Below are 27,567 nucleotides of genomic sequence, written 5' to 3'. Positions count from 1 at the left end.
GACTAATGTAGACGGTTTATTTACTCTAACTGGGCCCATTATTCTAATATTCAAGAAATTTACCTAAGTTAGATATACAGCTACGGGTATCTATAAAACGTTACCTCTAATCTCTCTAATTACCGTAATCTATATTTTGTACCTATAAGGCAACTGCAGACTTTTAATTAAACCTTCTAGACTAGAGTAGACTAATCCATCATCAGCGCCAAAAGCTATTTCTTCTTTTCTTTCTTGCCATCTCCGCTGTTCGAGTCCGTCTGCCCTGACGCACTGGTCGCATCGTTCACGTGTAGGAAAATGTTCTAGAAAGGATACGGGAGAAAGGTCTGTCAAATGGTCCTTCCAACCGGATATAGTATCCGGGACGAATTTCATGGGGTTTCTGGTAAGGATTAATGGGAGAGTGGATTTTCTCGCACCTTATGACAAAAGTTCCTAAGTAAAATACTCTATATCTAGTCTAATCTTCTGCCTGATGAGCTCAGGGTTATAGTCCCTAGTGCCAGCTAGTTTACCTGTTGCCGCCGGGCCCGCTCGTAGTCGGCGTGGTCTGCGTGCGGCACGGTAAACAGAAAGTTCTCGAAGATGGCGTGTCGCAGCAGCTGCTCGCACGTCCACCGCATCATCGGGTCCTTGTCTAGGCAATTCTGCACAGACCACAATTTATGGATAACCATAGTGCTTTATCCCGCAAACATGACAGGAGACAGGTGATACTGGCTGTCTCAATTTCGTAGCTACATGAAACCCGGTTTATCATGAAATCCCTTACAACAATGAAGATGTATTATCTGGAATTTTCGTAGTTACTGTCATCAGCAGGGCTACTACGAAACTTGAAATTCGTGCCGTGCGGTTCCTCTAACACTTCGGTACGATACGAACTTCGGGTTTCGTGGTAGCCCTGCTGTCAGGCAGTATTTAAGAACAATAATATAGGCGTATGAGACGACCTCATCGCCCGCTGGTATTGTGTCACCAATGAAGTCAGTCATTGCCACGGCCGGATTTAAGGGAGGGCAACGGGGCCTCCACAAAAGAGGGGCCCCCACAATAGGACTTCGGTTTTTTTTTAATTCCGTCGAGTAACACTAGTAAACTACTATTTATTCAGTTTGTTAACTTCAATCAGGGGGGGGCATTCAGTAATATCAAAATTGTTCCTTTGTTGCCCCAAGGCCTCCCCAGCCCTCTAAATCCGACCCTGGTCCAATGACGTCAAAAAATTTAGACAACCTGATGAGAAACGAGTTGATATGCCGCCACACCACCAATAACTCTTACCCACCCCATTTAGTTTGCCTTTGTAGCCCCCTATAGTGGAGCGCAAGAGCTAAATGCTTGAAGAGTGGATGTGTTTCCGTCAATAGCGAGTTAGAATTTCGAAGTCTCTATCCTTAGACGTTCACACCAATGTTGCCACCTCATTACCCTGATAACAAATTAGGATCCAGTGAGTTTGAGTATCTTACCTTTAAAAAGTCTAAAATTAGTTCACTGTGGGCGTATCGTTGCGGTATTTTGTTCTCCAAAGGCTCTAACGTCGTAGGTTCTGGCAACGCCATGCCCTGAAATCCATATCCATACTATACTAATATTATAAATGCGAAAGTGTGTTTGTATGTTTGTGTGTTTGTCCGTCTTTCACGCCGTAACGGAGCGACGGATCGACGTGATTTTTGGCATAGAGATAGTTTATGGGCCCGAGAGTGACATAGGCTACTTTTTATCTCGGAAAAATGCAGTTCCGAGGGAACAGCGCGCGATAACCGAATACCACGCGGGCGGAGCCGCGGGCAAAAGCAGTACATAATAAAAGTGTCTTTAGGTACAGTAGAGTTCATTAAGTTGTGAGCAAAAATTTGATCAAAAATATCTGAACACGCTTCTATGCCGTTAACAATAGAGCCTGAACTTTTGGGGATTCATTTCAGCTTGTGTTTATCAGAACTTGCATAGTTATTGCGGGGAACCGGTATATACCTATATTTGCAAGTGGCGAGTTCTCGTTCATTGTGGCGTTCTAAGGGGGGAGGCATTGTTCAGCAGTGGACGTCTTCCGGCGGATGATGATCGAGATGATGGACCTGCAGTTAAAGCTTTGAAACTTGGGCCCCATTGGTACTTATGAGTTTTTGTAAAAAGTGCGACTACTGACGCAACAGGGATGTTGTAAGTTAGATCACTATGTTTGTGGTGTCGTTAGCTTTAGCTTCCAAACGGATGAATCGATTTTGATGTGATCGTTATGTAGATAATCTACTAGTAAATACAAGTATACATATGTATGTATACTTAGGTATCGACTTCTGAATCTAATTAAGCAGCGTTCCCACCAGAGATGTGCGAGGAATATGTTTTCCATTAACCAATAGAAACGCTTCATTTACCTCGCCTCGCTCCGCTCAGCTGTTTCCACCAGAGATGTGCTGTGCGAGGATAGGTAAATAAAGCGTTTCTATTGGTTAATGAAAACACATCCTCGCAGATTATTGGTGGAAACGCTGCTTCAAGTAGGTATAATAGTTTTTGAATATACTTACACCTACGAGTAGAAGGTAATATCTGCAATCACTGAACCGATTCTTAAAAAATATTTCACCAATACTACCTACCTGAAAGAAGGTGTTCTGCGAGAATATGGTCATGTGCCGGGGCAGCAGGTCCCCGAGGGTCTTCCGGATGAGGTACAGCTGGTCCAGGTCGCTCTTGCCCGGCCAGAGCGCCTCACTCGACAGCAGCTCCGCGAACACGCAGCCTGGGGATTGCCCACACAATTTATTCAGGCGCGTGTTTATTTAGCTTCACTTAGTGCAGTCACTTGCATTGTATTTATCCGCCGTAGCGGAGCGTAAAAAAATATCTGACATGTCCTACCGTGTCGACGTGGCGTCGTGTCAGATTTTTTATATACGCTTTGTTGTGCCAGATATTGGTGCTGGTAATCGGATCGTACCTACTTACGTGCAATAAGGGGCCGTTCATTAACTACGTAATTAAAATACATTTTTGATTCCCTTTACGCCAATGTAAAAAGAGCACGTAAGATTTCTCGTACGTTACGTAAGATTTTATATAGATTTAGAAATGAATCAATTTCGCTAAATCAAGGTAAAAAGTGAGCGATTCAGTTTCTTTGGCTGTACAGTCGAGAAAACTGAATCACGTATCAGGTGGAACCTTTGTGCAGGCGCGGTCGCAGCCTGAAATTTTGGAGGGGCTCACTAATAATAATACAATATGTCGAGTAATGCTGCTACCTGCCTGGGCATGTTCTGTTGTCCTGCTACCTGCCTGGACATGTTGTCCTGCTATCTGCCCGGATATGTTGTCCTGCTACCTACTTGGACATGTTGTCCTGCTTCCTGCCTGGACATCGTTGTCCTGCTACATGCCCGGACATGTTGTCCTGCTTCCTTCCTAGACATGTTGTCCTGCTACCTACCTGTATATGTTGTCCTGCTTCCTGCCTGGAAATCGTTGTCCTACTTCCTACCTGGACATGTTGTCCTACTTCCTACTTGGACTTGTTGTCCTACTACCTACCTGGACATGTTGTCCTGCTACTACCCACCTGGATATGTTGTCCTGCTACCTACCTGGACATGTTGTCCTGCTACCTACATGGACATGTTGTCCTGCTACCTACATGGACATGTTGTCCTACTACCTGCCTAGACATGTTGTCTTGCTACTTACCGATGGCCCAGACGTCGACGGGCGTGCTATACATGGTGTCCCCCGACCAGCAGCTCTGGCGCACGGTACCAGCGTGTCGCCACGTAGTCCGTGTAGCTCTCGCCGGGGCCTGGACATGTTGTCGAACACCACAATTAGCTACGGCATCCTTGTAACAAAGTACCGGGTACAAAATCCGGAATGCTTATTTCGTCACTGATTGTACAGTCTGTACTGCATTAAAATCTGCCACAGCGGCACATGCAAAAATATCTGAGAATAGAATAGAATAGAAACCTTTATTCGCACTTCGCAAATTACATCATACAACACAAAATAAACAAGTATTAAAGTAAATATTAATCTTGAGAAGGTAATTGCGAAATCACGAAGCGGTCTCAGCTCACATCCCTTCACATCCTACACATCCTAGAAATGGAGTCGTATCAGATATTTATGGACGTTTTGTTGTGTCAGTAAGTAATTGACGCTGGTGACTGTACTGTCAAATGTATCACTCAGGGTTGTACGTAACGGAGGCAGAGGTGGAGGCGAAGAGCTTCGCCTCTGCAGAGGCAGAAGTTAACGAAAGCGGAGGTAGTGAAAGTATAAGTTTAAAAAATATAAAAATAAATCATGATTTATTAATTACTATACCTGCACTTCAAATGAGCCCATCTCACCACCTTGAGAATCAAACCGTCACTACACGTAATAGGTCAGCTCGCAAAATTGAACTATGTTTTAAAATCTTAGTGTCATTTTTGTCACCCGTGTGGTGTCGGGTTAGAATTACACGTGTCCATTTCTTCCGTGGATGTCGTAAGAGGCGACTGAGGATATAGGTTAAGGTATACCGTAGGCGACAGTCTAGCAACCGTCACTACGAGTATTGTACCGTTTTTGTCAAACTTAAAACCTAAAATTGCTGAAAGTGGCTCCGAAGCGGTAACGTTTCGTGTGCTCGCCTACCCATTTGGAGTACAGGCGTGATGTTGTGTGTGTGTGTGTGTGTGGTGTGTGTGTGTGTGTGTGTGTGTGTGTGTGTGTTTGTGTGTGTGTCATTTTTAGAAGAGACTTTTGTTTAATGACGGTTTGGTTCTCAAGATGCGAACTTTATCCGCACTGAGCCCGCGTGGGCACAATAGCCGCAGCCCTCTCATTCTGAGAGGAGGCCTGTGCCCAGTAGTGAGACGTATATAGGTTGGGATGATGATGATTTATTAATAGACGTAAGTATCTTATATTGGTCAAAATTACATAGGAATGTCAAGTACCCGAACACTTAACTAGGCGGTATCGAAAAGAGAACGTCCTGCACCTGTAAATAATGCTAGAACCTTGACAACACTTAAAAATTTGGTACTTATAATTAAACCCATATGGAGCAAGGGCCTCGCTTGCCAGTTTTAAGAGCCTGTGGTCAACTAGTCCTAAGAGGTGAACGTACTCCACTTCTGCAAGGCAATCAATACTCGCCAGCACGACGCTGGCTCGAGCAGAACGTTTTAGAATTAAAATTACTACTTAACGTATTTTACGTTAATTTTATAACCCAACAAACTTAGTAGAAAAGTTGAAAAATCTCCGACATTGTCATTTTAAATAAACAAATTCTTCGCAGACAGAGTCTTTACCTACTTATGTTTTAGGTTTAGGTTTCAGAGGTTTTACTTAAGTTTTTCACCTACATATCTTTATACATCAATTATTTGCAGACGAAATCGCGGGCAATAGCTAGTAAATAATATGTGCAGTCAAAACCGTTTATAACGTCATTGAAGTGGCCAGCTATTTTGGCCGTTAAAGACGGTTGGTCGCGATAACAGTGTTATTTAAAAGTAGGTAGGTACAGTCACCAGCACTAATATCTGACATAACAAGCGTGCAAAATATCTGATACGACTCTATTTCTAGGCCGGAAGGACGTGTCAGAGATATTTTTGCACGCTCCGCTGTGGCAGATATTAATACTGGTGACTGTACTACTCTCACAACTCTCTCTCTCTCTCTCTTCCTGTTTTTTTGGTCGTTACACCCGATATGTTGATAATGATAATGGTGTTGTTATAAATGATCATGACTGTGTATTGTATATCTTAGTATGGTATACAGCAACCGTAATTTGTACACAGAATACCTACTCACAAACAGAGCAAAACCTTGAAGTCTCAGCACTTTGCCTCTACCTAAATGTTTTAAGCAAGTAGGTATTAAATTGATTTTAGTAGGTGCGTCCACTTGTAGTGTAGTCTAAGATCCGTTTAAGAACGACCTTCACCGAGCTGCAGGTTATCTAATGGATGAAACGTATTTTATACTAGCTTTTGCCCGCGGCTCCGCCCGCGTGGTATTCGGTTATCGCGCGCTGTTCCCTCAGGAACTGTGCATTTTTCCGGGATAAAAAGTAGCCTATGTCGCTCTCGGGCCCATAAACTATCTCTATGCCAAAAATCACGTCGATCCGTCGCTCCGTTACGGCGTGAAAGACGGACAAACACACAAACACACTTTCGCATTTATAATATTATAGTTTAATATGTCAATAAATATATTGCATATGGGTTGTCTAAAAAATTCAGTCCAGGATATGATTAATTAATAATTTAAAAAAATATATACGGTTTGGTTAATAGACAAATTCCATACCAATCGAAAGTGTAGTATATTATTTATTGACATATTAAATTTAATATAAAATACGTTTCATCCATTAACCAGCTCGGTGAAGGTCGTTCTTAAACGCATCTTCTACTATTGCGACATATTTCCGGTTAACCTGGTTTTGACAGAGGCCAAAACCCTAGTTGGTATTAATGAGTACAATCGAATAGAAACAAGTCAGTGAAGGTAAGTTGGTATAAACATTAAAGTTGTAGGTAAGTACATATGTTTAGTATTCATACAATACATAGAGCAATGACCCAGACATAGGGTTGCCAGGAACTAATAGATACAGGCCCTTTACTATACTTCGTTGTTTTAGCATTAGAAAAAGGGTAAACAATCTTGACTAGTATTTTTATTGAAAAACGTTTTAAAAAAAACAGTAAGTAGGTACTTAACTATCATATTACTTACGATACCAAAAGCATATAATAGTAGATTAATAAACAAGGGTTGTAAGTGATCAATTACACCCAAGATATTTAGGCGCACGAGCAGGCAAAGCGAGCGAGGGTGCTTATAGTTCGCGGGTGTACCTAATTGATCATTTACGTACTTGAGTTGAACACTACTTTTCATGACAAATGCGAGGAAATAAAGAAAAACCGTTATAAATGTATACGCAATTTGTAACAGAGCGGAAGAAAATTTATCGCGCCAAACCGTCTTTTTTTTAAATGGTCTCGCACTCTTCGGCTCAATCAGCCAGCACTGGCCAGCAGCATTATGCCAGCATGGAGGTTTGGAGGGAAGTATTACGCATTACAATCTCCTTTTTTACTAGTTCGTGAATACAAAGGAGCACCATTCGATTTTTAGGGTTCCGGAGCCAAAATGGCAAAAACGGAACCCTTATAGTTTCGCCATGTCTGTCTGTCTGTCTGCCCGTCGGTCCGCGGCTTTGCTCAGGGACTAACAATGCTAGAAAGCTGTAATTTTGCACGGATATTATATGTAAACTATGCCGACAAAATTGTACAATATTTTTTTTTCTCATCCAACCCTATAGTGTGGGGTATCGTTGGATTCAGCGATTTGTTTGCGAAATATTCAACTTTAAAGTGCAAATTTTCATTAAAATCGAGCGTCCCCTAGCTCCCCACTAAAATCTAAACCGGTGGGTGGAATTTTAAAAAAAAATCAGGATGGTAGTAAGCATATCAAACTTTCAAGGAAAACTATAACGGTTAAGTTTGCTTGAGAATTATTAGTAGTTTAAGAGTTAAATAGCAGCCTAAGGTATAAAATATACTTAAACTATGGAAGATTCCGTATAAAATACGAAAAATATTAAGTACTTAATTTTTCGTAATGGCTACGGAACCCTATTTCATATATTTACATCCCTAAAGATGTAAATCGAATTTACAACACGGATTTCAAGTTAAATGCAACCTACTTTCAGAGCTTAAATGATGAAAATGATCATTATGTCCCGGCTTATTGTTAAATAACTGCTGTGACTTATTTTTCAAAAGTGTTTTCAAATAAAAATAAATCAAGATCGCTTACCTTCTTCTGATGCTAAAAAACGAAGTAAGTATACGAAGTGCAGAATTCGAACTTCATATCTTGCCGTCCCGCTGACGGTTATAATATAAAATATAATGAGAGTTACAGTTCATTATACAAAATACCTATAATATAATATGCCTAGTATCCATAGTACCAAGGACCATACTACATATATGGTTCTTGATAGTACCTACAAGCTTTGCTTAGTTTGGGACTAGGTCAATTGGTGTCAAGCTGTTCGTGTTTCCATACAAATTGAGATTTTAACGCGAACGCGATCGAGACGTATTTTGTAACCGAAAATTACACTAAGGGCACAGCGCCTCTAGCGGAAAGTTTGCGATGTTACGCGATCGAGACGTTTTTTTTAACCGAAAAGTTACACTAAGGGCACTGAAGATAATTTTTACATGAAACTAACTTAACTCTTTACTGAAAAGCGCGGATGAGGCCAAAGGTATAGGTATCTCACTGGTTCAGTAACCCTATTCACTCTAGCCTTGGAGAGCCCTAGCTAGGTTGTATTTATCCGGAAATATACAGACGATGGGAGCGAATTCCATTCCTTAGCAGTTCGCATTATGAAAGATTTCTATATTGTGGCTTCTCCCCACCTATTGTTCTATACGTAACCTGTAATAAACAAATGACGATGGCTAAAACGTTTCACATTGTTAGCTACCTATTGTTCAGTTTTGAGGTAATCGTCTACGTTTAACGTACTTATTCCTAATACAATACCTAAGGTATTCTAGTTTTGCAAACCGCGTGTTTCGCAACTGTCGCTAAGAGACGGTTAGGTAGAGTTACTAACGCGAGCGCGAGAGCCATATTGCTTAAGAGCAGGTCAACCACTTCTGGCCCTATCCTCCTGAGCCCTCGCGTACTTTATAAAGGACCAATTAACACGAGGAATAACGGCCGAATGTACTTTATAAAGTACAAATTGTTAATTGAATAATGAATTTGAAGAATTTTGAAATAATGTCCTAAATAACAAAGATGATGAACCACGTCTAGGTCTTAAGACTTACTTAAGTAACATCAGTAGAACGCCCCTCTTTATGCGTCGGGGGACAGAATCCATACTAATATTATAAATGCTAAAGTGTGTGTGTTTGTATGTTTGTCCGTCTTTCACGTCGAAACGGAGCGACGGATCGTCGTGATTTTTGGCATAGAGATAGTATGGGCCAGAATGTGCCATAGGCTTCTTTTTATCCCAAAAAAATGCACAGTTGCCGACGGAACAGTGCCCGATAATCGAATTCCACGCAGACGAAGCCGCGGGCAAAAGCTAGTAACAACATAATACTTAGTACAATTAAGGTCGGGGGTTAAAAAGACAGTAACGTTTTAATTAGCCGTTATTCAATAACTACGACCTTGACGTATGGTTTTTTAGGGTTCCGTAGCCAAAATGGCAAAAACGGAACCCTTATAGTTTCGCCATGTCTGTCTGTCCGTCCGCGGCTTTGCTCAGGGACTACCAATGCTAGAAAGCTGTAAAAACCGGTCATAAACACGAATTCGTTTTTAAGGAATATAAAAGTCTATCACGAATAATTATTGGAGTAGACACATTAACTTATATATTAAGAAGTGTTCTATCAGAAAACATTTCTAATTTTCATTTAATTTTTATGGAATAATCGAGAAAAACTAAAAAAAATGCAAAGTTGCCAGCTCAGCAGGAATAAACGCTCTTAAGAGTAAATAGCAGCCTAAGGTAATAAAATATACCTAAACTTGGAATATTCCGTACAAATTACGAAATCCTTAGAAAAATATTACTTAATATTTTCGTAATGGCTACGGAACCCTATTTCGGGCGTGTCCCGAAACGCTCTTGGCTGGCTTTAATTTTTCTTTTTGCTTTCGATTATGTATAGGCGCGGCCACATGCAAGTCGCTCGACGCTCGTTTCCAGAGTCAAATCTGGACGGCGATAAAGCTGAAAATGTTGAGCTTTATCGCTGGAAAAAAAACCTTTTCAATTTCGGCAAAGACGCTGTAATTTTCTGCCACGACTGCTACTAAGTAAATGAGATTAAGAAATGAGCAAGCAGCGATCTTGACGCTGCTGCTCGACGCGGCGACTTGACGCTACTTTTTTGAGTAGCGTAAAATTCAAAATGGGGTCACGTGATAAGATTTATCGCTGCAAACGAGCGACGAGCGACTGCATGTGGCCGCACCTGGCTATGGCTATCTCGTGACGTGTGCGTGCAGCTCAGCAGGGCTACTACGAAACTCTAAACTCGAAGTTCGTTTCGTACAGTCTCTCTCGCTCTCGTATTAAATAGTATAAGTGTCAGAGGGACTGTACAATACGAACTTCGAGTTTCGAGTTTCGTAGTAGCCCTGCAGTGTCGTCAACGCGTGCGCACGTGCAACGGTGCCACGGCCGCGCATTTCGCGACCACACGCCACATTGCACGACTGTTTGCCGGATCAATATATTGCCTGGCTAATAAGTAATAACATGACAGGCTAATGAACTGGTAATGAGGCTAAAGAAAAAAAAACGTTCCAGCGCACCAACCAGAAAAAAACAAGCACCAATACCATGGACAACAAAGCGTACATAAATTGGTATCTGATACGACTCTATTTCTAGAGCCGGTGCGACGTGTCAGATATTTTTGCACGCTCCGCTGTGGCAAATATTAGTGCAGGACTGTACGTAACAATGTATTGATTGTACATTTTCGATATGTTGGATATTTTTCTTTTTTAACCCCCCGACGCAAAAAGAGGGCTGTTATAAGTTTAACGCAAATGTCTGTCTGTATTTGTGGCATTGTAGCTCTAAACGGATGGACCGATTTCGATGCGGTTTTTTTAACGTGACATCAAATTCTCAGCTATGTTTCATTAAAATCGGTTCTGCCGTTTTTGAGATATTGAAGTTTTGAATGACAATCTCGGTGGTTTTCAACTTTTCTAATGGACATTGGGCGCGAACGAATACTTTCTCACGTAGGTACGCATAGGGACAGGTACAGGCAGCAACAAAGATATAAATACAGCCAAAGTGCAAAAAATATGTATACACGACCTTAATGTTCAGGCAATGCAGTCCTTTATACATATTTTTGGAACTTCAAACGTATTTAAGTATATTTTTGTTGCTAACTGTACACCCTACGTCTAATTTAAACAGGTGAATGGTGTAACATATCGCTCCTTTAGTTGAATAGTTACGCGCTGTTAAGTATTAATTTGGTCATCTGAATTAACCTATATATCCCATCTTATGTAATCTACTGCCAGGTCTCTTCAAATGTTTTCGTACGCCGACAGGCACATCATAGCTTGCGCTCTTGTTTGTTTGTCACCTAACTATACCTACCTATGCTGACGAAATAAATAAATGAATTTGAATTTGAATTTAATTGTCAGCGTTTGTCAGTGCCAAGGTGTAGTGGTAGGGTTGCTATGGTCACCTTTAAACAAGATTATGTTTAGCAGGTTGACAGTTTGATGCAGTATGTCATACTCTCAATTGGTAAAGCAGATTATGCTCATACTGAGCAAAGGAAAATAGATCTTAAGGTGACGAATCTTTTTTTACTCCGACTGTATGTATGATAAAAAAATATATGATAGTTTATTCTTAATGATACCATATCCTAAAAATCACGTCGATCCGTTGCTCCGTTTCGACGTGAAAGACGGATAAACATACAAACACACACACACTTTCGCATTTATATTATTAGTATGAATATGAATATAAGCATGTGTCGCAGAGTGAAGAGATTTCGAGTTCAACCAACCCCAAAAAAAGTGTTTTGCTTTTTTCGTCTTTTCGTAAAAATAATCCCACTGTTTATGAACAAATCGTGTCAACTTCCTGGCGGTGACATGGTGTCGCATGGAATTCAAATTCACATCAAAAAAATGTACGAAAAATGTACTAAATTGTACGCTGGTTAAAAAAAATTGTACTACCCGTAGTTACTAGAAAACAGTGATCAATATGTCACCGCCAGGAAGGGCACTTTCTGGCGGCCGCTATCTTTTTCACTATGAAGCAGTCGACTTTTCCAATTTCTTGGGAATCAGAAAAAAATTACGAAAAATGTACCTACTAAATTGTACGCTAGTTAAAAAAAATACTTTAAGCGTACAATTTAGTACATTTACCGTACATTTTTTTGATGTGAGTTTGAATTCCATGCGACACCATGTCACCGCCAGGAAGTATGACGCGAAAACCAAAAAAAAACTTAGATTTGCGTTCAGTAAATACATTTAAATACATTTTTATTTTTAACGTCAACTCTGTGTACCTAAAGCCAGCGACCTCAGCGCGCATAATTCCGGCCAAACACGTGAGCTGCGCTCGCGCCGGCCGGCTGCACGTGTTGCAATGAGGGCTATCGCGAATGAATTCGCCGCTAGAGGCGCTAGTGTAGCGTGAGGTCTTCGAAATGTCAAATCTCATAGTTTTTGGGTGAGCTACACGGGTTTATTTATAATTAGAATAATTTTGTGAATATTTTGCAATGAATGAAATTAATTATGGCAATTATGCGTTACGGGGCAATGAATGTCTGTGTTTTGAGACAGTTTTGTCTTTCGGAAACTTTTGTCCTCCCTTTTTTCCGAACAAAACGGGACTAAGCAACACTGTGGTTGCTCGATATTTTTATGGTACGGTTTTAAGGTGTGTTAAATATGATTTTAATCTAAACTTTGTTTTAACGCCCGTAATAACAGACTCTGAAAGCCACACTTAAAAACCTCACGCAACAGTGCGCCATCTAGTGAGACAAAAAACGATAGCCCTCATTGCAACCGAGAGTTGTTTCAAAACATTCATGCGAACGCGAACGTCGAAAATATCTGTGCACCTGCGGGGCTACTCCGAAATTCGAAAATCGAAGTTCGTGACGTTCCGTCTTTCTGACGCTTATACTATCTAATACTAGAGTGAGAGGGACGGTACGATACGAACTTCGATTTTCGAATTTCGGAGTAGGTCTCTGGGTGGCTACTAGTCTCACTCTCGTATTAAATAATATAAGCGGTATTATTTTCGCCTGCGGTATTCCCGGACCGATATGACCTTCAAGCCTTCAAGAAAAGAGCGTAATACCTAAAAGGCCGGCAACGCACTTGTGACTCCTCTGGTGTTGCAGGTGCCCATGGGCGACGGTAATCGCTTACCATCATTCGATTCGTTTGCTCGTTTGCCCCCTATTTCATAAAAAAAGCGTCAGCGGGGCGGCAAGACACGTACTCAGAATTTTGCACTTCGTACTTAGCTAAACCTATCTACGCGGAATTGGCTTTAGCCGATCAAAATACTCTTTATGTCCACGCAATAAGAGCGAAAAAACGTCAATCGACTCGGCCTTGGATGTGTAATTAAACAAGTTAATTAGAATAAAAATAACACATTTATTATATAAAAAAAACAACCGCGTCGCTAGCACACGAGTAAGTCGTAGGGTGAGGGTAAGCACTAAGCACGTCTGGTTCAAGCCCCCGGTATGATGGGGTCGTTCGCTACGACCCAAAACGACGTCTACCGACGGAAAGACGTCTTTTTCGCTCTTTTTGCGAGGACATAAAGCGTTTTTTTATTTATTTATTTATTTATTCAGGAAACCAACCAGCCTTAATTAACAACAATTGTACACTTAACTAAAATGTTACATGGCGAATAATAGGTTACCACAGTATATACGTAATAATAGTAACTAGAACATTCGTTTATGACAATATAAATACAGTAGGTATGGATTCACAACAAAATTTTGGTCGGCTTAAGCCGATACCGCGTCTATAGATGTAAACCCTTAGTCGCCTTTTACGTCACCCACGGGAAAATATGGGTCCGTCCTATTCTAAAGCAGAGGGGCTACTACAAAACTCGAAAATCGAAGTTCGTATCGCACCGTCCCTTTCACTCGCGTATTAAATGACATAAGCGTCAGCGGGACGGCAACATACGAAGTTCGAGTTTAGCACTTCGCAGTATACAGGGCCTGGGTACGGCGCTAAAGTTAAATGTAGCTAACAACACACAACATTAATCTCTGCCCGGTCTCGCACGTCAGACGCAATGCATTAAAAATAAAAGATACATATTAAGTGGATTAGCAATTTAATTCAAAGCATCTAAAAATCTAACTTTACAATTAATTTAAATTACTCTGGCTTTCAGGGCTAAAATAAAATGTGAGTTGTGCCTTAAATTTATTGTCTAATACGTTAACAATCAACCACCTTATTTTGCAGGTATTCGGAATAACGGACGCACATAAGCGTTTGCAACACCTGAAGAAGTTTCTCGTTTGACAGCAAGAGCGTTAGGTCTTGTACTATTATTTATTCTGTGGTTTGGTTAGGTGCACTTCGTATTTTCGGCTTCGTTGGGTCAGAAAAAATAATGTCTACCTATTATAAGTGTAGGTGTATGTATTTAAAATTTGCTGATTTTTTAGGTAAAAGAGTATGAAAAACAAACTACATTTATTTCAATATAAACTTTGATCTTGCTCGAAAAGTCAAAATAAACATCTTCGTTTGTGAAAAATGTATATTTGCTTATTTGACTTGTTTCGTTTATTCTTCATACTCTGGGAAAAACACAATTAAGTAATTATTGCGTATTTGCTGTAAAATATTATATTCGTATTATAGTTGTAAAGGTTCATTTAAGTAAACTGGCAGAGCCCTGGGGGTTGAAAATGTAAGAAACGGAAATGTCACTAAATAGTTCTGTGGAGTTAACCAACATCGGCCGCGTTAAAAAAATAAAGTTGTTTATTTCAATAAAAAAATACACGTGCATTTCATTAATTAACTACTAATCCTTAATAGGACGTAATCATTAATTAACTACTAATCCTTAATAGGAGGGAATGGGACGTTCAATACTTGGATGGGCGACCGCCTCCGATTTCTTTTTTTATTTCATCCCTTTTTTTTTAGCAGTAAATAAATAGTTATTTGTGCAACAAGAGAGCAAAGTTGTTTTTTGTTGCGAGTGTTGATTTTGAATCCCGAGTAAGCGAAGGATTCTATAATTGAATCACGAGCGTCAGCGAGTGATTCTAGGTTAGAATCCTGAGAGCATCAAGGGATTCAAATACACGAGATGCAAAAAAACTTTGGAACGTGTGACACATACAATTTTTCACCTCAGCAGCGAGAACATCATTTAAATGTAACATAAGAGTAATACTATATATAATATATATACGTAATACGTACCTACCTGTTTATAAAACAAACACATTTTTTTTAAATATAATGCGATTATTAAGAAACAAATATTAAGTATAATAATCACATTTAAAACCATAAAAACGTGCCCAGGAGATAGGTACAATACAAATCTCATACTCATAACATGCATTGTAATTTGAACTTAGACCTTCTTGTGCTATACGTCACACTTATTTTTTAATACTGCAAAAAGCCTCAGGTCATTAAAAAGGTTGAACAATAAACGTATAATTTTAATTTATTATAAATGTTATTAAACCTATATGAATTTTATTAAGATTTCCCTTTAAATATGATTTTTATTAAGATTTCTATTACATAAACATAAATAGATTTGTTAAAAAATCATTCAATTTAACAAATATTTATTCCATCTGTAGAGGCAGCATACGGAATTATTAAAAAAAAAAAAACAAGAGAAGCGGTTTTCGTGCAACGAGGTTAAGATCGGGAAAATTTACATTTTGGAAATATTTCGTTGTCATGTAATTTATTAGGTTTCTATCGATATATTTTTAATATCAAAAATTCAAGTGAAATGACAGATCAAAGTGAAGTTCAAATATTTGGAATTCAGTGAGTAGACCCAACACTGTACATAGCATATTAAAAAAATAATTAAAAAGTTACTTTGTCTCACGGAGTGAGCAAAATGCGATTTTGCTCACTGATTTCTCATAGCAAAACCTTCCTGTTTGAGGTGCTAAGGTGAAAAATGATTTTTACAGCTCACAGAACCACAAGTTAGTAGTTACTTGGGCGTAACTCAGCTATGTTATTAGGCTACAGTTTAGTACTGACCGAGGTCGATGATAGCCGATAAGGAGCGGCGCATTTATAAAGTGCCGGCTAGCGATTAACGGATAACGTAAAAATAGTTGGGAAATTATAAGGACTCTCCATTACCTGCGGCTTTGCACGCTAGAATCATTAGATTGGACAGTTGGAGCGAAATTACGGGATTTTACGAAACGAAATCCCAAAATCGGAAGCAAGTAGTGTAGAAATATCTAATTTTGCACAATTATTCTACATAATGCAGAAGAAGACCGTGATGTAAATAATTTCTGGGAATTTCGTAAAATCCCGGAATTTCGCTAGAGGAGATACCTAGTTCACTTAGCGTGAAGGAGCCATGCCACCAATTAGCGTATAAAGGAATAATTAATGGCATCTGGCTCTTTCACGCTAAGTGACTATCTCCCTTTATATGTAAATAGCTGAATGTCAGAAATAACGCATTGGCTACTTTTATCCTAATGTTCCCACGGAATTTTAGGGAAATCCCAGAATTTCAACACAGTGGCTAGATGATTTGTGCATGCGAGTCACCAGTACTAAAACCACCAGTAGCCACCACCACCAGCCCAGCCAGCCAGTACCAGTAGTAAGTGGCTTTTATAGTTTTCATCACACTTGCTCGTAAACAGTGTCGAAACATGCAGGCTACCTTAGTTGCAACCCCCCAAATAAAACCCTCAACCTTAATGTGCTTGTCATGAAACCCGTGGTCGGTAAATGAGTCATTGCCCGTACTAATTTTCTTGTCATGAAGCCCAAGGTCGGTAAATGAGTCAGTGCCCGTACTGATGGTGCTGCGCGCGCTGCTGCAGGACCACATGCACACGCACGTTGCGGCGCATGCTGAGGGAGGGGGAGGGGGAGGGCGGCGCTGCCAAGAGCGCAGCCTAAGGTATCGCCAATATTTGGAAGAATTATATTTTTTCTTTTAGAAATATAAAATTTTACTCTCAAATGTGATGAAAAACATTGTATGTCGCACGGGCGGTACTAGAATTACGAACATCGACTCATTAAAGCCCTCAGTCGAAGACTCTCGTTCGTAATTCCTTATTTACCGCCCTTAAGACACAATGTACTATTACGTAATTAAAGGACTGAATGAATTAGCGAATGAAGTTCAGCGACTGTTAAATCTATATTCATCCCAGCCTATATACGTCCCACTGCAGGGCACAGGCCTCCCCTCAGAATGAGAGGGCTTGGGCCACAGTTCCCACGCGGGCCCAGTGCGGATTGGGAACTTCACACACACCATTGAATTGCTTCGTAGGTTTGTGCAGGTTTCCTCACGATGTTTTCCTTCACCGCAAAGCTCGTGGTAAATTTCAAATGTAACTCCGCACATGAATTTCGAAAAACTCAGAGGTGCGAGCCGGGGTTTGAACCCACGACCCTCTGCTTGAGAGGCGATGGGTCAAACCACTAGGACACCACGGCTTACGGTTAAATCTATATTATACGCGCGATACTAGGCGCCGAGAGCATACGTATATATAACTGCTTGACGGTGAATTGTTACGCGAACTGCTAATTTCTAGGTAGTGCCTAGCGCAAGACTGATAATCTTCCAAGCAAACACGGATATCTATCTACAATCTAATGACAAAAACATTGCGGTTGCTATTAGTTCAACAACAGCGACGTCCAGCAGGGCTACTACGTAACTCGAAGTTCGTATCGTACCGTCCCTCTCGCTCTCGTTTTAAATAGTGTAAGTGTCAGAGGGACCGCACGACACGAACTTCGTGTTTCAAGTTTCGTAGTAGCCCTGCAGGGCCGGATTATCGATGTCGGGGCCATGTCGGGGGCAAAGTTTGAAGATCATTTGGACATCTGCTCTTTTTAATTTCTGGACAGAAGACGTGGAAAAAAGTAATAATACTTAGCTATTCTTTGTAAATTAATCCCTCTTAGGTAAACAATATAAAATTATTATGATATTATGTATGATAATTTGATAATGATATACCGGGTGTAGCCTGTAATATACGAGCAAATAATTAAAACATAGATCATGCTCGTCAAACTGAACAACCTTATTTAGTACAGCGACTTTTAAAAATAATTAGTTTTTTTCATTTTTATTACACTTTTTTTTTTTTTTTTATTCGATTGGATGGCAAACGAGCAAGTGGGTCTCCTGATGGTAAGAGATCACCACCGCCCATAAAAATCTGCAACACCAGGGGTATTGCAGACGCGTTGCCAACCTAGAGGCCTAAGATGGGATACCTCACTTGCCAGTAATTTCACCGGCTGTCTTACTCTCCACGCCGAAACACAATAGTGCAAGCACTGCTGCTTCACGGCAGGATTAGCGAGCAAGATGGTGGTAGCAATCCAGGCGGACCTTGCACAAGGTCCTACCACCTGCAAAACACTTTTAAGTTTATTCGGAGAAGCAATGTAAAGCAAAATGCTTGATGTTTGTAGCGTGACACTCTTAATCTAGGAGTGCAAAATTTACTTTAATAATTTTTAACTTCAAATTTTCCAATTAAATTTTCACTTTGAAACATTTTCAATTTGTTTTCTGCGTGCGCAGGGTCCTTAGCCGAAGCGCCCTAAGGTATTGTACCCAGGTATTTAATTATAAACAGTTTGTTTAAAGTAAATAAACGTTTACTTTTACCGATGTACGTATTATTAAAACTTTAAATAAACAAACGTTTAGTTTTCCGGTGTCGCATTAAAAACTAACGACTACGCTATACGCAAATATACGAAAATAATGTAGACCGCATTTTGACTGCTAATACACTCAGCGGCACAATTTGACCCACTTTAGGTCATAAGCTAGAAGTAATTTTTGTCTTGTTTTATAATAATTAAATTTCGAAGTAGAATTTTTTTTACACAATCGGTAATTTTGTGGAATAAAAAATCTTGTACGTCCCGTTGAGACTATCAATTATAATGATCAATTATAAAAAAAATATTATTATTTGAATAAGCACGTATTATACCAAGTAATAAATACAAAAAAAATTTACATTCATTAATAAAAAAGTTACGAACGTTTAAAGGCGGGTTTCGGGAAATTTAAGAAAAAAGACAAAAAAATCATATCTCCGAAACCATGACACTTAGGACCCAAGGTCCAATGGTGAAAAGATAGAAAGTATAACCCCAAGAGTATCCCAAAAAAAATTGACGGCCCATGTGCCGAACACCCTGTACATATTTTGGTGATACTAGGCTACAAATGACTGATGTTGCCAATAAAATATTACTTAATTTTGTCGTAATGGCTACGGAACACTATTTTGGGCGTGTCCGATACGCTCTTGGCCGGTTTTTAACACTAGGTACCAGCGCTTTCGGAATATTTCCGGTGTTTCGGAATTTTGTTGATTATTTCGGGTACCTGACGTCCTCGGGGGGAATCAGTCTAGCGATAGTACCCTATTTCTTAGAAACGCAATAAAATTAAAAAAAAAAACAAATATCAGCAATATCGTTTATCTATAAAAGTTCGATATGTTCCGATAGCATAACAACATTACGATTTTATTACAGTTTATATGGAAGCACGCTCGCGTGCTCTACTATCATACAGCCTTTGCATAACTCATTCATGCAGGGGAAGGGTTAAGAGGTTCACAACCACATTGGTTAAGTAGTATAAGGTAAGTAAGTAGTTTGAAGTAGGGTTTTATGTAACGGAATTTCACCTCCGCCTCCGGAATAAAGGGAACTCCACAAAAATTATACCTCCGCCCTCATATCTGTCTTCTTAAAACTTTACGTTGTCTAGCTTTTACCCGACTCCCCGAAGGAGGGTTATTAATGTTTTTACAGCAGCTCTAAGTAAGCCCCACTAAACGAGAATACCATATCTGTAGAAAATAATTGTTTATTCGGCCAAATGGCGAAAAAGACGAGGTCTTTGCCCAGCAGTGCGACACTGCGTAACGGGCTAAGAAAAAAAAAAGGTCGAAACGAGACCTATACTTGGTTTTTGTAGCATTAGAAAAAGGGTAAACAATCTTGACGAGTCTTTTTTATTGAAAAACGTTTTAAAAAAACAGTAACTATTAGTTATGATACCAAAAGCACGTAAATGATCATATTATGTCCTTGTTAATTAGTATTTGTTGTGACTTATTTTTTAATGGGCGACGTGTTAACTTCGTTTGCAATCAAGAGATGGCGGTCCTTTAAAATTGTACCGAAACCTTTTTTCAGGACAAACTCTGTCATTTATTTATTGCGATGTCATGATAATTAGAATCGTGTCAAGAAACAATTGTCGTTGTATAGGTATTTAAAAAAAATGCACGGGCATAATTTACAACACTTGAGTTAAGACGGGATTAAGCTGTTTCTAATGCGGGCGAAGCCGAGGGTTAAGGCTAGTAATGTATATCAGAGTTAATAGTTACTAGCACGTTTCCGGACGTCCACGCCGAAGGGTATCATGGTGTGCACCGAGTACTCCGATGAACAACTGCCACCTGTTGGGAGGACGAGGGATAAGGATTAGGAGGGGCGCGGGACGGGAGATGGTTAAAAGAAATAAGCGTTTGTGGAGAACTGTTTGATCTATGTATGAGATGTTGTTTTTTCGAAATGGCAATGGAAAAATCATTGCGTGTAGTGTTTTCTGCGGCACCGTTTTACGATGCGATGTCGTCTCGTGGAAATCAACAAAAGATTGCACTGTGCATTTTCCACGACACGATGTCGCATCTTGAAACGATGCCGCGTCGTAGCACGACACGATATGGTGTCGTGTTTACATGTAAGAGCTCAAAATGCATTGCGTCGTGTGACAAGCAAAAGTCACTAAGTACCAATTTAAATACCTACTTACAACAAAGCTCGTATCTCAGTATGAAATTACTAACTAGATACAACTTTTTGAAGAGCAGTGACGGAATTTTTTGTGAGTTTTGCTTGTCATTTATTTTACTTCTACGAACAATAAACTTAGATACGCACTGATCATCCTAGCAAAGCCGAAGTCGCACAGTTTGACGACACCTTCGGCGGTCAGCAGGATGTTCTCTGGCTTCACGTCGCGATGGATGCAGTTGTGGCGGTGGCAGTACGCCACGCCCTGCAGCGTCTGCCAGATTATTTGCTTCGACAGTAGCTCGGGACAGCCCTGGAGAGGGAGGTGATTGTGAGATAAGAGTGGGAGAGACATGCAATTTAAAGCAGAGTTTAGTCTTGCAAGAAAAATCGTGCAAGTTGCATTACATTGCGGCGCCGTAAAGCCAACGACTCAACGAGTTTGTAGTGGTCAATGCAGCGCCGCAATGTACCTAAGACATTGTTTCCCATAGGTACAGTAACCAGTACCAATATCCGACACAAGAAGCGTGCATAAATATTTGATACGACTCTATTTCTGGAGCCGGTTGGACGTGTCCGGTGTTTTTGAATGCTCCGCTGTGGCAGATGAACGCAGCTGACTGTACATAACCATATTACATAACCGACATTGGAAGGGACCAAATATTATTCCCATCCCACTTCAAAGAGATTTCGGTAACGTAAGTAATTGGTCACATTAAATGTAAATTTATGTTCTGAATAATTCGGTACGATGACGAGCGAAGCGAGGAGTGTTAGATACATAAATGAGGGCTATCGTTTTTTGTCTTTCTAGATGGCGCCACTGATGCGTGAGGTTTTTAAGAGTGGCTTTCAAGGTCTATTATTACGGCCATTACGGGCTTGAAAACAAAAGTTAAGATTAAAATCCTATTTAATATACCTTAAAACCGTACCATAAAAATATCGAGCAACCACAGTGTTGCGTAGTCCCGTTTTGTTCGGAAAAAAAGGGAGGACAAAAGTTTACCAAAGACAAAACTGTCTCAAAACACAGACATTCATTGCCCCGTAACGCATAATTGCCATAATTAATTTCAGGTTATGCAAAATATTCACAAAATTACTCTAATTCTAAATAAACCCGCGTAGCTCACCCTAAAACTACGAGATTTGACATTTCAGAGACCTCACGCTACACTAGAGCGCCTCTAGCGGCGAATTCATACGCAATAGCCCTCATTGTGACCACCCCAATCACCCCAATTAAGTTAGGAAATAATTTCACCCCTAGGAGTACTGGTTATGTAAGAGGAATAAGAGGTTAAAGGTCCTCCCCCATTTTTAGGGTTCCGGAGCCGAAATGGCAAAAGCGGAACCCTTATAGTTTCGCCATGTCTGTCTGTCTGTCCGTCCGCGGCTTTGCTCAGGGACTATCAATGGTAGAAAGCTGTAATTTTGCACGGATATATAAGTAAACTATGCCGACAAAATGGTATAATTAAAAAATTTTAAAAAAAAAAAAATCTCATCCAACCCTATAGTGTGGGGTATCGTTGGATAGGTCTTTTACAACCATTACGGGTTTTCTAAGACGATTTTTCGATTCAGTGATTTGTTTGCGAAATATTCAACTTTAAACGCAAATTTTCATTAAAATCGAGCCTCCCCCCCCCTCTAAAATCTAAACCAGTGGGAGGAAAAATTTGAAAAAATTCAGGATGGTAGGAAGTATATCAAACTTTCAAGGAAAACTATAACGACTAAGTTTGCTTGAGAATTATTAGTAGTTTATGAGTAAATAGCAGCCTAAGGTATAAAATATACCTAAACTTGGAAGATTCCGTATAAAATACGAAATCCTTAGAAAAATATTACTTAATATTTCGTAATGGCTACGGAACCCTATTTTGGGCGTGTCCGACACGCTCTTGGCCGGTTTTCCCATTCGTCCCGGTTACCTAACAGCCAGCGCCTCTTGGGCCTGCCTCCACCTAGTTCAGTCCGTGGCTATTTGGATCCATATTATGGAAAATATCTAATGATATCTCATCTATGGTATGGACGATTCCATAGATATCATTAGATATTTTAACTTGCATTTTTTATTTCAGTGCAAATCATGCGAGTTGAATTTCACCAATCTGTAATCGTCGGATTAACCTCGTTTCATTATTTCAATGAGTTTTTTATTTAAATTGACCAACTTAGTGCTCATTATCTCATTATGGATCACTATTGTACATAGGTACCAACTATGCTCAAAGGAAGTTTGCGCAAACGCAATAGGTGCATGCCAACATCGCTGAAGGTCAAGAGTCAAGTTGCAACATCGGACGTGTTTCCTTTTGTTGCCTCTAGCCGCGTCTTAGCAAACATTCCATCCTTAAAAATAACCTAACTTATATGTTTTTAAAACTACAAAAGTCTGCTAGACGAGAAAAAATACTTTATAATCCTTATTCAACCGTTTACGCAAAGCGCTTCAGCACCACCATGATATCAATTAGTGGTGGATTTGCGAGATTTGTGTTTGTTCTTACAGTGTGGAGGTGGAGGAACTGCATGAACACACATTTCTTGCATAAACGTAACTATTCGCGGGTGAGCAAAGTAATTGTTTCAGTTCATTGATACGGACCTAAGTAAAGTATCTAACGCATGAAGCAATAAAATATTCAACCTTTTACGTTTATTAGGTACCTTTGACAAAGTTAGACATTAATAATAATCGTTACGAATTGAAAGTGTACAGCGAAGGTTTCTCAGAATTTTATGCTTCCGGTACAATTTGGGAAAGTCCCTTTCAGGTTACAGCGCAAGACTTGATAGATTTGGAATGACATCACTTGAAATACTTACGTCGTGGACAATATAGCATCGTATAACGGGTGTGGCCTGTAATACGAGCAAAAAATTAAAACATAGATCGTCCTCGTCAAGTCTTTGAATTTTCCTTTTCTCTTCTTCTTCTTCTCTTTTAAAATATGGCTTTTCTGTCCTAATTAATAGGACAATTTCGCCAGTGTCAAGTTAAATTAAAGCACGTTGTACGGTGATTGTGGTTTTGCAACTTGATAGTAAAATTCCAGAAACCACGTGGAGACCACTTGCGCATTAAAAATGTTAGACACGAGAGCAATATAGGATTTTGGGATCACTGTTCACTGTTAAGGTTAATCCGCATAAAACACTATCAAAATTATTCAACTAAAACAGAAAGAGCAAAATTAGATATTGTCTACATCCGCCATCTTCGAATGCTACAAATCGAATCTTCCTTTTTTCATACAAATTAAATACTGCTATCAATGTACGCCATCCTAGAACCCAACTGACGTCGCCTGTCACGCTACAAACATCAAGCATTTTGCTTTACATTGCTTCTTCGACTAAACTTAAAATAGTAATTAAAATTAAAAAAAAATAATTATTTTTAAAGTCGCTGAACTAATGTTGTTAAGTTTGAGGAGTATGATCTATGTTTTAATTATTTGCTCATATTACGGGCCACACCCGGGTTTTTTTCAAAGTAGTGACGATATATTGATGCACTATCGCCACCATCCCTCTTATCACTTCTAAATATAAACATTAAATATAGAATACGAAAACCTAAAACCTTTTCACTCGAAGTCTTTAAAAATAACACCTAAGTACATCCTTTTATAATCCAATAGTTAGATGTTAGATTAGAATATGTAGGGAGTACTACGACTTGGCCGGTGGTCATGAAGATTGAAGACCCTAGACATACTTATTTGGTTCAAGACGTAATGTTTTTGTCAGCAAATTAAAGATTGCCCTCAGTTCAGTTGTGTGAGGATACTATAGTATAACAATAATAAACTTTTTCTCCAATATGCTTGGAAATATCCGCCAAACTGTCGCAAACATAGTACACGAAGTTCTTCCTTACAGACTGCCACAAATTAAAAAAAACACTTCTCGCCAAGGCTCGTTTTATAAACACACACTCGTGAAATAATGACCCTTGTTATGTTTAATTAAATGCATGTATAGTTTCTCTTGTATTAATATAAATATTGAAACATTGTAATAAGAGCCACGGCACGCGTCATCGTGAATGACTCTACCTATAAATTTAGACATGATAATGTAGATGAGAGTGAGAATCATTTATTTAAACATATCCAATACACATAAAAATACATAAAAAGAAAAAAAAACTCGTCTCCTAAGATGTTTATAGAGTTAGGTCCGTAACCAAGGGACCCCTACATGCCTGTAATTTTATTTTTTATCTATATAACGTATTTCTAATTTATTTTGTTTTGCTAGCTAGTTGAAAGAATTATAATAGGTAATGTAATTATTTTTTTGAAAAAAAAGGAGATTTGAGTATTTAAGACAGACAGATAGATGGACAATAAAGTGAATTAAGTGATGCTAAAAGGCTGCCGTTTTTGCCGACTGAGGTTACGGAACCCTAAAATTACCAGAATTTCCCAATTCGAAAACAGATTTTAAACATATTAAATATAATGACCCGGATAACTCACGTCTTAAATCGAGTTTAGCTCGACATGTTTAAACAGTGTCGACGTGTTTAGATTTTAAACAGTAAAAATGTTCTGTTGTTATACGAGTCTTTACGAGTATAATCTTACTACAAAATTACAAATCTCCCCATCATCATCATCATCATCAGCCTCCACTGCTGGACATAGGCCTCATCCAGGGCGCGCCGCAACACTGTCTTCAGCCCCTCGATCCATCCGCCGCCAGCGACCCTCTTAAAGACAAAGGACAAATCTCTCATATTTTTTTTTGGTTTATTTGTGTAAATTTTCTGTATATGTGTGTCTTCTGTAATAATTCATATTTTAACCAAAAAGTTCTATAGTTCCGCTACTCCCTTCCAAATTCGGTTGATTATACTTGTAGCTATTCATATTTTAGTATTTACCTTGTGTTTACCTTCCTGACAGTATGATAGGGTGAAAAATGCCACCTTTCCGCTTTGACGGGTCGTAACCGCAGTACCTATTCATGGCAGGTGCGGTTAAGGTTAAAGCGTGTTAGAATATTCAGTAGTTGATGTGAACTTGATGTGTTGGTTTCTTAGTATTGAGGACTTTGTCGCGGCTTCGCAGCCGTAAACCTTACGGATCTACTTAGCAATGGAGCTGAATTCCAAGATTTCACTAAAATTTCCGTGGTTTTTTTTAACTACATCAATTTCAGAAATGGATTTCATGTCAAAGCGATTGAAATTTTGAAATTCTATATTGATCCCGCGGGAATTTTGGGATCAAAATTAGCCTATACAGGTTTACATCGACTGGTCGAAAATTGATAGTCATAATGTATTGTTTGTCATAATGTAGGTAATGTTTAAATAAATAAATAAATAAATATCATGGGACACTTGACACCAATTGACCTAGTCCCAAACTAAGCAAAGCTTGTACTATGGATACTAGGCAACGGATAAACATACTTATATAGATAAATACATACTTAAATACATATTAAACATCCAAGACCCGAGAACAAACATTCGTGTTAATCACACAAATATCTGCCCCGGCCGGGAATCGAACCCGGGACCTCAAGCTTCGTAGTCAGGTTCTCTAACCACTTGGCCATCCGGTCGTCAATAATGTTTGACATAAGTAACTCTTTTTTTCCTCTGAAACCATTTATTTTTCAGAATTGTTATAAAACCTAACCTAACCTAACCTATAGAGTTCTACAGGTTGACTATTTAAAAATTTATGAAAAATGTACGGTTTCAGCGGGGAAAAAAATATGACTAACAAATAATTACGACAAACATTACATTAATACTTATGAAATTATTGCAGTCAAAAGATTCCCAGCCTATACCTAGGTATGTGTTATCATGTGTTATTCCACATTTTCAGGTACATACCTATTTTTCTTAAATTTTCTCGTTTTTCGTAGGTAATAAAAAACTGTCAAGACAAAGTAACTGTCAGAAAACTTAAAAAAAAGATGGACTACGAGTAGATCAGCAAAGTCGTTTGCAAATTACGGAAGGAATTATTTTAAATAAGGAAATGAAATATTGTTTGTTTGTTCGTTACGCTTAAAGTACTCAACCGATCTTGGTGAACTTTAGTTTACCTACAGATAATTTGAGACACTGAGAAGGACACAGGTTGATTTTAGTCCCGGCACAGAGTACATATATAAATATTTCCCGGGAAATTGTTTAATTCACTCAGAATTTTATTCTCATGGTTTTTTGTAGTCGGTTAATTTTTTTGTTATAATTTTTTTTTCACGCTTTTTAGTGTAAATAATCTAAGATACAATAGTTTAATAACAATTACTCGTCAGCTTTTACGAAAGATTGCTTTTTCCGATGCAGAGACGTTCATTATTGAAGAGTCCTGGTGCTTCACCACCCGTTTTACCATATGCATTACGAGGAGCATAAATTGCTTAGCAACTGTGTCAAATTAATTAAAATTCAACCCGTTAAATACCTACTTGTTATTGAGTAGTAACTTCGATGGTCAACTTTGTCTTCATTATCAGTTCCAGTTCACTAAATGATGATTTTCAAGAGCAAATGCACGAGTTACTACTAAATATATCCAATTTACTACAGGTGTCCCTACACCATTTGAAGAGTTCCCTCGATTTCCTTAAGATCCAATCATCAGATTCTGATTTGGTGTTAATAGGACCTAATTGAAGACATTCCTAGACGAACGCAAAAAAAAAATCAGATCGGTTCATAAATGACGGAGGCCTGCGGAGACGATCCTAGCAGGACCACCAAAATATCACTACCAGATTATTGTACTCGTATTGTCACCAAAGGCCGTAGCTGGATAAGGGAACAAACAACATCTGCCCTTGAGCTAAGTATAT

At 39.1% G+C, this 27,567-nt stretch overlaps 1 protein-coding gene across 1 annotated transcript in view; it reads right to left on the bottom strand.

Moving 5' to 3' along the window:
* Nucleotides 1-27,567, bottom strand: part of LOC141432488 (cyclin-dependent kinase-like 4) — a 66,095-nt gene that overhangs the window by 14,836 nt on the left and 23,692 nt on the right. Inside the window, 8 exon segments of the mRNA XM_074094072.1 lie at nt 174-305; nt 519-650; nt 1,476-1,571; nt 2,619-2,761; nt 3,703-3,745; nt 3,747-3,817; nt 20,301-20,372; nt 20,860-21,025. Coding sequence (XP_073950173.1) covers nt 216-305; nt 519-650; nt 1,476-1,571; nt 2,619-2,761; nt 3,703-3,745; nt 3,747-3,817; nt 20,301-20,372; nt 20,860-21,025 — 813 coding nt within the window. The 3' untranslated portion in view covers nt 174-215.

This window comes from Choristoneura fumiferana, chromosome 11 (genome assembly GCF_025370935.1).
Source record: "Choristoneura fumiferana chromosome 11, NRCan_CFum_1, whole genome shotgun sequence".
NCBI lineage: Eukaryota > Metazoa > Arthropoda > Insecta > Lepidoptera > Tortricidae > Choristoneura > Choristoneura fumiferana.
This window is presented reverse-complemented; position numbering and strand designations above follow the sequence as displayed.